Source organism: Bombus vosnesenskii, unplaced genomic scaffold (assembly GCF_011952255.1).
Source record: "Bombus vosnesenskii isolate JDL3184/JDL3185 unplaced genomic scaffold, Bvos_JDL3184-5_v1.1 scf7180000013436, whole genome shotgun sequence".
In the NCBI taxonomy this organism is placed as follows: Eukaryota; Metazoa; Arthropoda; class Insecta; order Hymenoptera; family Apidae; genus Bombus; species Bombus vosnesenskii.
The window spans coordinates 196,764-210,569 of NW_022883050.1; the positions used below are offsets into that span (position 1 = coordinate 196,764).

The 13,806-nt window shown below is 42.6% G+C and overlaps 1 protein-coding gene across 1 annotated transcript; it reads right to left on the minus strand.

The window, feature by feature from the left end:
* Positions 1-2,230: 2,230 nt before the first annotated feature.
* LOC117238155 lies at positions 2,231-5,297 on the minus strand. Its single transcript, XM_033502823.1, has 4 exons — positions 5,167-5,297; positions 4,806-4,886; positions 2,748-4,643; positions 2,231-2,592 (listed from the first exon to the last, which is right to left on the minus strand). The coding sequence occupies exons 1-4, from the start codon at positions 5,243-5,245 to the stop codon at positions 2,231-2,233; spliced, it is 2,418 nt and encodes an 805-aa protein (XP_033358714.1). The 5' UTR covers positions 5,246-5,297.
* Positions 5,298-13,806: the final 8,509 nt, after the last annotated feature.

A 13,806-nucleotide genomic window follows, 5' to 3' on the forward strand; every position in this document is an offset into this window, starting at 1 on the left:
GAATCTGTGGACGTGTCTGAATCCGTGTCTTGAGATTTTGGTTTTGGAGCTACTCGCAAGTGTTTCATTTCCTCAGGTCGGAGGTAAGCATAATTTTTCTGCTCGTATATTTTTTGAATATCTTCTTTTTTCAACGCTGGAACAGGCAACGAACAATGATAGTTAGATATTTTTTACAAGTATTTATCTTTATTCCTACATACATAATAGTCCTTTGTTTCTCTGTGTGCGAACATCTGTCTCTTCGACCGGACTCTCACTCTTTTTTAAAGTCTCGACTTTAGGACTTTGGACCAACTTGCTGACGTCTGTGCATAGCCAGGATAAAATATTTTTAAATTGTCCTATATATTCCATTTTTCCGATCTCAAATCGGATATAGAAATACACATACGTTTTTTTTCGTAACTGTTAGGAACGCATGGCCCAAGAGGAATATTAACATCCGGTTGAATGGTATGAACGTGCGCCGATTCTTTGCTCTGTTTACCACGTTTTTTCGCAATTTCCTCTCCATTGGCATCAATGTCCGCCTCGCCAGATTCAACTTCAACCAAAGAGGATCCATCGTTAGAAGGAGTCGTTGGATTCGATAGAACTACCGAGTCTAATGGATTCGGTGGATTCTCACTGGGTGGATTGTTTGATTTTGTAGGTTCTGTTCGAAACAGATGACTTCTTTTATAGGAAAGGAAATAAACATTTGTAATAATCGGTTGCAATTTTGAGTATAATCGTTTTAATCGATTCAAACGTGTATTTTAAATACGGTCGCCTAGTCTTTTGAATCGAGTTTTAGAGTTGTTATTATCTAAGGCTTTCGAGTGTAAAATCACCGGTTAACCGTTTACCGTGTGCGTAAAGTTGATGATCACTGATTACACAGATGATAACGATAGAGGTGTAATTTTCGACTTTAAGGTAGCCGAGAAGTCGGTAAAATATTATAGAACGATATTCTTGAAAACAAATCCACCTGGAATAATATTCAGAAGCTTCGGAAGGTATGAACTACAATCAACGAGTATAAATATTCTTCGTAATGCACAAAATCCTGTAATTTCACTATTTGTGGATTTAGTTTATTACGTATATTTAACCAATCACCTTTTTACAAAGTAATTGTTTACAGAACTATATAACCACCCCAGAAAATTGCCATTTTCTTTGCAGCAACAATAAAACGAAACTCTTAACGATTATTATTTATCCAGTTCTTTCGTGATCCCATCTCTACGAGCTAGTCGTTTCACAAAAATGAAATCCCTTAAAAACTCGAATTTATCCCTCGACTATATAGTTGGAAACTTTATTCCTCGGAATTCTTATTTATCAACGAGCTCCATAGACCGCGTTATTAATCGTTGATCGGTAGCGTTTGTTAGACCCGATCACAAGATGTTCAGCGCTAATGCATCGCAAATACCGCGATCGTCCGGCTAATTACGATCGGGCCCGGTCGAGGATCATTTACGCTAGGCGTAGGTTGCCGCAAGAAATCGCGTAATGATCGGTTACATCGACCTGGACACAGTATTACTCAGGTATTAACCGATCCGTGTATCACTACGCGGCTAATTATCACGATCTACCAAGGTATCGGCTCTGCTGTCCGTTCACTTTGTATCACAACTTTATTACTCGTAAGACCGCTTTCTCGAGCTTCGTGATCGCGAACAGGAACAAAAGAAGACTCGCTATCATGGAGCGAAGCTTCGATCCGCTGGTAACACTCACCAGGAAGTGGCGATGGTTCTTCGTGACGAGTCTGTCGGTAATATCTTCGAGATGCATCGTTGTTCTATCGATGAACGTTTTATTTTGGTCGTGGACAGTTGGTCATAAGGCTTTTTTTCTAATTTTATGATATATCGTGGCCAATTAAATATTAGCTGTCCTAAATATTTGTGTGATTTTGTCCTCGGATGAGTCTAGGATCCAGATATCGACGACGAATCACTGATATCAAATCGAAATTTGAATAAAGGAGACATTGGCGAACAGATTATTTGCATCAACTTTTGTTTTATCAACGTTTATTCTTATTCCAGTATGTTATGGACAATATTGAACATCAGTTTTCTCATAGTTTATATTATAGTCGTGATAAAATATTTACCAAATATTACAAACATCTCGGACACGAAGAAGTTTAATTCACAATATCAATTAACGCCTGAATTCACGAAGTCCAAATATTCTTATGCTGTTTGTTCCACGTTTTCGAGGATTAGCTATGAACATTTTTATACCATTTTCCTCGAACGCGAGAATCCTGCGACAATTTTCGAACAGGTTGCTGAGTGTCGATTCGTGTGCCAGTGTTTGAGTTAATCGGAGGGTTCAAAATCTCTTCGGTTTCCGTGGTTTTTTGGGGACCGATATGAAGTTGCTCGGACATACGCCATTTATTGAAGTGTTCTCGACTGTATGGGTAGGGATCACCGGGTACCTTTATATAATTGTTGTCCGTAACATATTGGCTTGTGTTCTCCATTTGTCCCGAGCTTTTAACGAACAATTCTTTATTGTCGTCCGTTTGTTGTTGTTCGTCTCTTGCGGACTCTTCGTTGCGTCCGGAAGATTGCCTTTCTGAAAGAAATATTTGCGAATGAGAAATTAATTTATTTCATTATTTTAAAATAATTAACAAAAAAAAATCAAAGGCAGAAGTTGAGATTTATGTAGCACGTAATATTCGAAGAACTAAATTAATATCGGAAAAATATGAAAAAAGATTGCATTACCTGTTGCCGGTTCCAACGACATGGACTCGTAGCCAGGATAATAGTCGTCTCCGTATGAATTGGAGTAGTCTAAGTTAGACTGATAATTATCTGCCTGTGCATTTATGTATTCATCGGTCTCATATTTCCTCGAATCCCTCCGAGAAGACGTGAACACTGAATTTTCACGTGCAACTTGATTCTCTGCTTGCGATCGACTGAAAGAAGCGTCGATTTCTTTTTCGCCCATTGTATTTAAATTGTTCGTAAAATTCGTGCCTGGGTCTGACTGTTCCTGCGGCTCAAAATTCCCTCTTTCTAGTTGCTGTTCCTGAGCCGTATTGTTCTCGTTCCACGATGTATTTTCCACGTTTGTGACATTTTCCTCCGTGCTTTGACTCTTCATGACGTTACTCTGTTCACCACCTTCCGTCTGTTCGCGATTAACTCTTCTCGATTCTTCCGAAACCCTTTGCTCGAAACTTCCCCAACCACCCTCGGTATTCGTTGAAAAATTCAAAGTCCCTAAGTTCACATCGTTATCCAACGAATCTAGAACACTCAAGGGTCTGTGGAATTTTAATTTTCCGTTAATACCACCGTTATTGTATCTTTTCGAGAAACAAAATGTCTCGGTATGCAATTTCTTGATATCCAGTTTCTGAACGTCGGTGGGGCTGCTGACTTTTTTTGCGTTCATATTAGGTTTCGTTTCTTTGGCGTACTCCGGATCTTCTTCCTCTGCTGTGGTCTCGTCGCTGGTAGTTGGTATTGCTTGCACATCCAGTTTCGGCTCAGGAGGCTCCGGTCTGATCGACAGCGTTTCTGTACGTCTGGGATTTTCTGAATCGATAAAGTCCTCTTTAGAAGGGTCCAGAGGCACTTTGGATTTTAGAACGAGATCCTTCCACGCGTTGATCTCCACGTCGAAGTTCGCGTTACTAGGAATGTTGTAATCCTCGTCGACGTTTGTTTCCTTCATCACGATCGGCGACATTTTCAGTATCTTCTTCACGGACTCTATGCCCGCTGCTTCTTTAGGTAATTCATTCGAAACGTTCGTTTCCGAAGATTTATCGGACTTTCCGCTAGATAATTCGACAGCTGCTTCATTCTTCTTATCAGCATCTTTCGCAGAGTTCATCGTCAGCTGCAAGTTTCTCATTGTGTGGATGGCGTTCACGTCGTAGGTGGAAGAAACTTGATCACTCGAGTAATTCGAGTCTCCAACGAACGAATTCACGTTCTCCATTTGATGCAAACGGTTGTTCAAGTTTTGTTTCGATTCCAACTGTCGACTCGTGTCCACCTCCTCGGCGAGACTGGTACCCCATTGAAAGTTCACGTCCATGTTATCGTGCAGATTACACGTAGCATCCGGGGTGGCTTCGTTGCCACAGTTTCCCGAAACCCCACCCTCCATACGTATCACTGGCTTCTTCTTTTTCTTATCCTTCTTCTCGTCCTTTTTGTCCCGTTTCTCAGGCATGTTAGGCTCTCTAATTGGTGGCTTCGTGCTCCTGGGAGCGCAGCTTACGATCGTCCTGACTGGGCGATTCAGGAGATCGGTCAGAGTTAGAAGACCGTGACGCGCGAGTGGCGATTGACGATCCCGTTTTGGATTTGTGTCATCGGTAACACTGTTTTCCATTAACATCCTTGTCGATATAGAATCAGAATCTTCGTCTTTAAGCGTTTCTCTATCGGGTTTTGAATCCGTGGTCGTATTATTCTCCTCGATATCCGTTTGATATCCAACGACCTCCGTCGAAGAATTCTCGCGAAGCTCTGAATTTTTATACGATTCTTCGATAGCATTGACCTCTTGATCGTCCGCATCCTCGAGTTTGAAATTAATTACCGTTTGTTTAACCCTCAAATACTCGGGCAATGATCCTATTTCGTCGATCCTATAGTCTACAAAGCGTTACATTAGCGCTGAGATCGCAACTATCGATTCAAGCATACGTCGTTAGGACACGTGAATTTGAGGATATCCGACAAGTAATTTGATTTGACCGTAGGGTAATGTTAGAGCGATACGTTGAGGATTAATTGATAGGAAACTTAATCTGTTACCTGGTTTGAGGAAGTCCTTTAGCCAAGAGAACATTCCATCTGCTTTTCTTGCATCTTTCTCTTCAGCATATTTGATCGATACTGCACGTGTAAAGTTTATTTTAGCTTTAGAAAATGTTCAAAATTGCGCTATTATATCAGACACAATCGTACGAATTATTTTATTGTATAAATCTAACGTTCTAAATTTTATTGATTCTGTCGATTCGTTTCTAAATTTTCGTCGACTACCGACAAAGAAACGGCACGGTTAGCAGGTTAACTACACATCAACACGAAAATTAAGACTATTGCCAGTGTACGATAGAATACAATGTAACATATAACGAATATAAATATAATTATATTCAAGATGACTTGCCTACGGTTAGATTTCTTTTGAAAAGGGGGATGAAGAACCCTCGAAACAGTTCGATAGAGCTGAGATGTCCTCGCAGCATGATGCTTCCTAAAGTCAGCAAAAGTCTACGCGTTTACGGTTACTGGATGAATTTTGTGGATAAGCCGAATGTTATTGAACTTCCGAAACTTCTCGGAATTTCCAGAAATCTCTGTTCTTGATTGGTTTTTACCGTGGCTTATTGATAGGTTCGCTAGACTGTCTGCTTTTCCGATTTCGCTTCTTTGCTTTTCGCTAACTTCGATTAACAAATGAGAGCGTGAACGATATTGCAACGATTTCCATAGTTTCATTCGATGAGATGCCTTGAATCTCGTACAAAGATTATCTGATTGCAGAATCTTCTCCTAAATATTTCAAAACAGTTACTGAACATTATTAACATTTAATGTGCTTTAACAGTTAGAAACTTCTATATATATTTATTTATTTAAGATGTATTTTACTATTTTATTTTGTTACGTTGTATTGTGTATTGTGTGCGATATTCCTATGAAAACAGAACGTTGTAATCCTATCGGGAAACCACTAAAGGTATATAGTTAGAAATTTGTAAAAAGCTTAGATGAGATACAAGCTCCCTGATAGTCTGTCTATTTTTTCCACAATTACAAATAACGAGATTAAACTTTCTACTCAGAACGAAACTCCTATAGAAATCGACGAGTCGCCTAATGAATAAACTAAATTTCATGAACAGCAAGTAGTATCGGGTAACCATTGCACGAAAGGTAAAGAAGAAATCTTAGCCAAGTTCTAAGTAGTTCTAGCCGTAACTTTCGCCGCAGAAAGTTGGCAACGAGACATAATTATTCCGGGTAAATCAACCCTGGCGAGTTCCATCGACTCATCGAAGCCGCAGCTCGGAGTCTGGTTAATCATTGCCAAAACTTTCCTCCCCATGAGACCAAAGACCCTCTCGCACGCTTAATGCCATAATGGACACTTCTCTTTCTCTTTTCGATTGCCTTCCCTATTGATCCAAAACCACTAAACTCGCATGCTGCGCGTTAGGTTCGTTGCTCGCAGATTGTCCCAATTTTTGACCCCAATGTTGCCTCGCACAGGGACGTTCGTGCAAGGGCAAAATGTCCCTTTTAACAATCGTAGACTCTCGCCTTATTTCTCCAGAGAATTTGCAGTTTCGCGACATTTGTAACATTTTTTAACGCTATAATCGCTTCGTTACTACCATTCCTCGACTTAAAACGGGGAAAAATGAAAAGACCTGCTAAGATTTCCGATACTTCTTTTTCGTCATTACGCGATTCGAAGACCAAAACGCAAGAGGAAATTCCTCGAGAAAAAAGATTACACGCGAAATGAATCGGCGCATCGATGCCACTCCCGAGGAAAAATAAATGTCTTACGTGTTATCAGATCTCCCGGCGGAGATCCGTACGGTTGTTCGTGATGTCGCATGCGAATGGCCATGGCGATTCGGCCCACGTACCGGCGCTAACCGTTAATAAAAGCTTAAAGGACATTATCGTAAGCATTGGTCGGGACATTAAAAAGCGCACGTGCCTTTAACGGTAGGCCGTCGATGCAATTTTAAACAGCTATTTCCGGCCACCGCCACCTATCGTTCACGGTGACACATGTCCCCGGCGCTGTAACACAAATCCAAGGGATACGCCCGGCTGAATACCAATTGCGAAGGAACCACGCCAAAGGGTGAAACTTCTGTCCGGGGACTTGTTCTTTGCCCAGTCAAAACAAACATTCCACGTCCTGTAATAATATCAATCCAGCTTATTATTCCCTCGGTCTTTCTATTTCCAGATGGACTAACCTTTTCAACGCGACTTGTATCTACAAACTTTTGCCAAATCCGAGTCCACCTTTTATTAATTTCTTAATTTCGTTACATAAACATTATCAATGTACATCTTCGTTATACATCCTGAACCACGACTAAAACTTAGTCTACTAAAAATAATTCTGTAAAAATTCTGTATTCCAAATCGATCTAAAAGTTTCAGTTCTATCGAAAATTCGGGTCACGATGTAATTAATCACGGTACCTATACATGACACGCAAGGGCATATGCGGGGCCACTTTGAAGCATCGTAACCGGTAGCATTCGCGACGTGCCATCATTCCCGCGTTGGAATAGCGGTTATTTTTTTACGGGGCAAAACGGCGCGAGACAGACTGAAAGACGTACGGCAACGAAGGGAGGGACATTAGCCATAAATTCGTGGGTCCCCAGTGGCGAATAGCGGAGGAGCCAGCGTGCCAATTGTATAAATTGGCTATGACAAACTTATCGTCCCGCAGGCATGCGTGCGTACACGCGCGTCGCAGCGACCCACATGTAAGTCGACCGGCCTCTCTCAATCTGTCCCTCGCTCTCTCTCTTTCTCTCTTTTTCTATTTGCTCGTCCACGGGGTCGATACTTTCACGTCGGACGGAATTCGGTGCAGGTGCGTCACGACGCCGGTTTCCCTCGTGCTCGTTTGAGACATCGTTCCCCGGAGGTCTAGCGGAGAGAACGTGACGTTCCACCTCTGACCGCGCACGTACGAGCCGCTTTTGTCCCGCGAATCGTCGCGTACGACCTTTCCGCCTCGCGTAAATCGCTCCACCACCACCGCCTCTAACCATTTCTCCGTGTCGATTCGAGGTTAATGTTGCTCCACTGCGGTGAAAATGTGGGAGAACTGATCGTTAAGATTAGAATCCTCGGAATTTCATTCTACTCGCGATTTTACGAGATGTGAATGCGAGGTGCGACTGGAGAGATGTGATCGTACGACTAGTGTCGATTTACGCTGATTGTTACTTTGTCGAAGGAAACGATACGAAGTCTATTTTGCCAAGCTTTCACCTTTTTCCGTTTATCGTACTGCAATAATGTACCAGATATCGAATCACGCCTACAATATTGCAGCAAATCGAAATATTTGCTGTAAACTGTATCATTCTTGAAAGCGTAATATTTTAATTTCGTAAATGTTGATTTTGAAATGATTTGGTCCGTTTATACGATCCAATATTATTGTATTTAAATACGTTAATTAGGTCTGCAAAAGCGATAAGAAGTCAAAGAATCGTTCGATCGATAGAGCGTATCGGAACGCTCGATCGGTAATTAATCAACCTAAGTAAATTAATTTGTCTGAATAAAATAACATTGGTTCGCACAAACATACATATCCCAGTAATTAATATTAAAACCAACATTTACAAAACTCCGATAAATTGTTACCTACGCGTACCAAATGAATTCTTTACACTTAAACTCTGGCTATTTATCCCCATTTTGGTATCTCAACTAACGATTACCCGACTAAAACGATTTTTAAGGAGAAATACTTTAAAGACGTATCGATACATCCCCCTTTCGCCAACCCCAAAACATCCAAAACCCTCCTCTCCATCAAACTTTAAACACTTACATAGCGCAAAGTTAAACAACCAATCTACTAATCCACTCGAAAACAATTAAGTTACTTAAGCAGATAGTTGTCGTCAGTTCTTAGATCGGAATCACGACGATTAATCCCAGGTCTGTCGTCGACGATCGTTTAAGTCGGCGAACGATTTACACCGGAGCTGTGCTCGGAGCGTGTCGGGGGAACAAGGGTGAGTTTACATTCAGGGGGTAGCTTGTGGGGGTGAAACCGCTCGTTTATCAGTAACCGACTCTAGTGAAAGCGACACCATGCCTGTACGCCGCACGAATAACAATCCCCGTGCCACCCTACCGGTCCCGATGCGAAAAGTATTGGCCGTACGACCCTGCCTAACCCTCCGTCTATCCCTGGACATTATTTACACGGCTACTGGGTGCTTTTTTTTATTTTCAATTCACTTAGAAGCCAACGAGGAATTTCCTGGGTTTTAAAAGGGTCTACCAGGCCTCGAAATCAAGCCCAGGAACCGCGAACTCGAGACGTCGTTCCTGATTTCGTTCGATCTGCCAGCGTGCCGCGATAATCGCTCGAAAGGACGAGTTTCTTCAGTTCTTTCTATTTCGTTTGGAAACAGCAGTCGAATACGGAAATGGGGTAACAGTAGTTTCGTGTATATTAGATAAATCGGCGAATTGAAAATGGATGTTACACTTGCGAAAAAATAAATTGATCTGATTGCATTCTGATTTATGATGATCGGTCATCATAAAACTTTCTGGTTAAGAGATGACTACTTATTTGTCCAAGTAGTATCGTACAGTGGGCAAAGTGCTAGTTAAAGCCGTCGCGTTCTTTTCATCGTGCGAATCTCCTCTGAAAACCTAAGTCAACCTATCTTGTCGGAGAATTAATCCGTAGCGATTTCAAATGCGATCGTTGTATCGGTCGAACGGAGGAAATTGATTGGCGCGAGGCGTTTCGGATCTCGTGGACGGGTGGCTGCGTCAAACTCGAGGCCAGCTTCTTGTCGACCCATTTTGCAAGTGTCGTCGTGGCGGCGGCCTAATTTGTCAGTTGTCGAGTTAGCGTCCTCCGGGGGATTCCCCTTTTCCGTACGCCTGCCCCATCGGGACGGTAATCAACCGGTGAATATCTAAACTGCAGCTTCGAAACTCGGCTCCCTCATCCCCGGATCCTCCGGTCCACCCCCTTCGTTCTCTCATTTATAAAGAACAGACTATTCCGGGACAGGAGGTGCGATTGATCCACCCTTGAACCCGTGTGCGGCGTCCTCCTCGCTGCCTCTATTCCCACGTCGGCCCTCGCAGCCGCTCTATTATTCCGTTCTTTCGACAGAAACCGGGACGGGGATTCGACGAACTGTGACTGACTCGCGCAACCGGGGTTATTTAAAGGTTCCATGTAAATAGAGGTATATTTGTGATTGGGTACGGTACTGAGCACTTTGGATTATGGGGCCAATTTTCCAGATTAATTTATATCGTACAAACTGCGTTAGATGGTTTTATCGAACGCTCCATTTCTTTAATTTGTATTCTATTAATTTTTACCAATTGTATTTATATAAAAACTTACACGTCTTACACGTGGAATTATAAGAAGGAAATGGTCTTGTACCTTAAGCTTATAATTTATTATAATATATATAAATTTATTATATTATATATAAATTATATATAAATTATATATAAATATAATTTATTATATTATATATAAATTAATTTAAAGCTTATAATTACTATATTTAATTAACTGTAAATGCTGCGTACACAGCACGCGCCTCGTACAATCGCATTACGCGATCGTTTCTCGGCAGAGACGGCCGTAGCGAATGGATTAAAGAAAGCAATCTTCAAAGCGAGCAAGAGTAAGTATTAATACAATAACTCTCTCCGAAAGAAAAAAAAAGAGAGAGGGAAAAGAAAAGAGAAATCTCGCCTTAAGAAGCACACAAGGCTTAAACAACAGAAAAGTGGCAGCTAATGTTCCGCAACGTGGCAGGTGGATTCCCTTCATGCTTGTCACGAGATTCTCTCTGTCTCTGTTTTTCTCTGTTCCGCGTGCTGTTCGCATAGCGGATTTCAGGGCTTTGTAGTCATCCATTTTCAAGCTCACCCCCTTGCATTATTTAAATAAACAAGAGGCCGGGGTCGGGGTAGATTGGCTGGCGTCTCTCTTCTTGCGTCGAGCGGCTTCAGTGACGAACAATTATCCCCTCCCCGCGATTTTAGGGAACGAGAACGAGACGAAGTGACAAGCTAAGGGGGTGCTGACGCAGTGCCCGCGCCTTCTAATGAATTTTAAATTGCCCCGCATTCATAACGCAACCCCGTTGACAGTCGGGATGAACCGGAGATGACAAAGTAAAACGGCCGACTTAATATCCGGGCAAGAACCGTAAACAGCCGAGACGCGGAATTCGCGAGAATTATTAGGATTTTGAAATTCCGTGCGATCGTGATAACGTAACACTTTGTTCGTACGTATTTATAGAAATTCTCTAATTTAAAAGTATCCGCTACTAGTAAGTGCTAGAATTTTAGAACGTTAAGAATTTTGAGGGAATTTAATATTCTAAGAAGAAGATTGGATCTCGATAGAATTTAGAAAATTAAATCCACTGTTATCAATTCAGGAAGCAATGAACCTGAGCAAGATTTGAAAAATTAATTTCGAAGGAAAATAGATCGTGTTTCTCTACAAAGTTCTTCAGTTTCGAAGGCACTTTGCGTGGACAGCTTAAAATTCTTCCATCAAGGCGTCGACTGGATGGCGGCATCATTTTTCAAACGGAAACATAAATTTCTCGAAGCGTGTTTGGGTCGAGCTTGAAAAACTTGTGAACGGTTTATTGTTCCACGTATAGGGTGAGTCACTTCGGACGAGCCACTCGAGCAATCCGTTTGCTTTCCAGCGTTGCAAACAATTGTACGAAGAATCAAAAGTATGTGTATTTATCTAAATTTTTATGCACTGTTCCAAGTGTATTCTGTCCATTTTTACACAGTGAAATCACGAACGTGGACAATCTACTTATCGGTATATTACCCCAGGACAAATTCCAAAATTAGCCCAACCTCGCAGTCTTCCAACAACGAGAATCCTGTGCCCGATGATCGTCAAGAAACAGCGAAATAAAATCTTTTCGAAATAATTGAACGAAATGATCGGTTCACGTTCGAACGCGGTCTAAAACCGTGAAAACGGACCAGTTTGACGCGTGTAATCTTGTCGGACGATTCCGAACGCAGAACGGCCAATTATCCGTGCGTGCACGATCCGTGGCGATCGTGGATTAAAGCGTATCATCGACGGCGTTACAGTTATTTAATGCGAACAGCAGCGGTCGTTGCGAGCGATTTACATGCGTGTAAATTATCGTTTGGGGCACAGACCGGTCCTACTTACTACATTGTGCGACTCTTTGGCCTCTTTAATCCGCCACCGAACGTTCAACTACCGGATATTAATTTTTTTGCAGATGAATTTAAAATTCGCATCACGTACTGGCCAGAGTCCGGAAGTTTCCATTCACCGCGCCGAGGGTGGCCTTTTTCGGCCATGGGAATTATTAATTTTCGCGCAAGCGAAGGATAGTTTGTTTCCTGTGAAGCACACATGTTGGAATCTTATTAAAAGGTCGAAGAATAGATTTTTAACGGGACGTTCGTAACGAAGATTCGAATTCCAATATACGAAACGATAGGTTTAGTCCAGGTAATTGGACGTCAATTTTTCGAACAAATTTGACTCTTCGATTAACGTGGCGTCAAATTTCTGCTGGGAGCTACAGTTCTACTATAGCGTCGATGTAAGTACCAACGCGCTCGAGTTCCTTGAGATCTTCAAGTCTCTAATAAAACTCCCAGCTTCCCAGAAACAGACGATCTACCTCACGAGTTGATTTCCAAAAATCAGATATAAATTATTCTAGTGTCGTCTAATGCCTCTGAAAAAGAAATTTCATAAAATTGTAAGGTTCGGCCGAATCAGCGCACAAGCGTCCAAGGAGTTGTCGAAACTCAATTCAACCGCCACCTATCTGCCGATTCGAAAGCTCGAAAAGCTCGGAAAATACGCGAGCGAATCGCCGCACGTCGTGGCGCGGCGGCAGCTGGAAACACGTCCGAGTAATCATCGCTCGAGATGTCGGCAGCCATTCGGAAACCCGCATTCTCCCCCAAAAATACTTGACCATCGCTCCTCTCCTCCGAAGAACCGAGGATAAAGAGAGAGAGAGAGAGAGAGAGAGAGTTAACATTACGGCGTACCATGAATTGCTGGCTGGTACCGGTGCATCGAATTGCCGCCGCCTGACGTGCATAAACCGCGAACAATTCGCGTTGTGGAACATAACCGTGAAGATGCTAGCCGGAAGTGGCGTCTTGGGAGCAGTCGCGTACGATCCGGCGGCCAATTGCCGGCTGGAATTCCAGAGAATCCGGGCCGAGCCGTGTTTATTGTTCGGACCGATTGGTCGGGCTCTGCTTGACGCAAGAAAACACGAGACAGGTAAGGTAACACGAAGCACAGTGGCGGAGAACAGCGCGAAAATAGACCGGCGTCTGGCCAACGTCCTCCGGCTGTCCGATAAACACGCCACTCGAGCCGCCGCGAAAAACGCGCTATCGCCCGCTGCTTTCATCTCCGAGTCTTAGGACCTTGCTCGTCGGCGCTGGATTTGGGTGTTCTACTTAGTTGAACGTGGTTTGAAAAGTTATCGTCAGTCGTTTAGATATGAGCCTTTGCGATTGTGCGATTCGACGGTTGAAGAAGCTTCCTTTGAGTCGTTTGGATTAATCGAGCACAAAGATCGTACATGGTAATTGCGTTTACAACAAAGAAAGATAGAGTGAAGTTTTCCGGGGTGATTTTCTTCGAAAGATTTCCTTTTTCCCGTTATTCTTGTTTCCAGTAAGGAATGTTAAGAAAAATCGGTCTGTCAATGGGAAATTTATCTTAGAAGAAGAGGTTCTTCCGCGGGAAAGCTAACTTTTAAATACAAAACACGCAGCCTCGGAGCATAGACAGACCGATACGGTGTTAAATGAAACGAACAGGTGCCGAAAATCGGTGGAAATTCGAGACAGTCGACGGGACGAGTATACCCATCGGGCAAAGTCTCTCGAAGTCAGACGATCGAACTACTTCGAAGCCTGTCTCTGGTGTAGCTCGCAGCCCCGGCGAGCAGAAGGGGGTGGGATGATGAGGTTTGG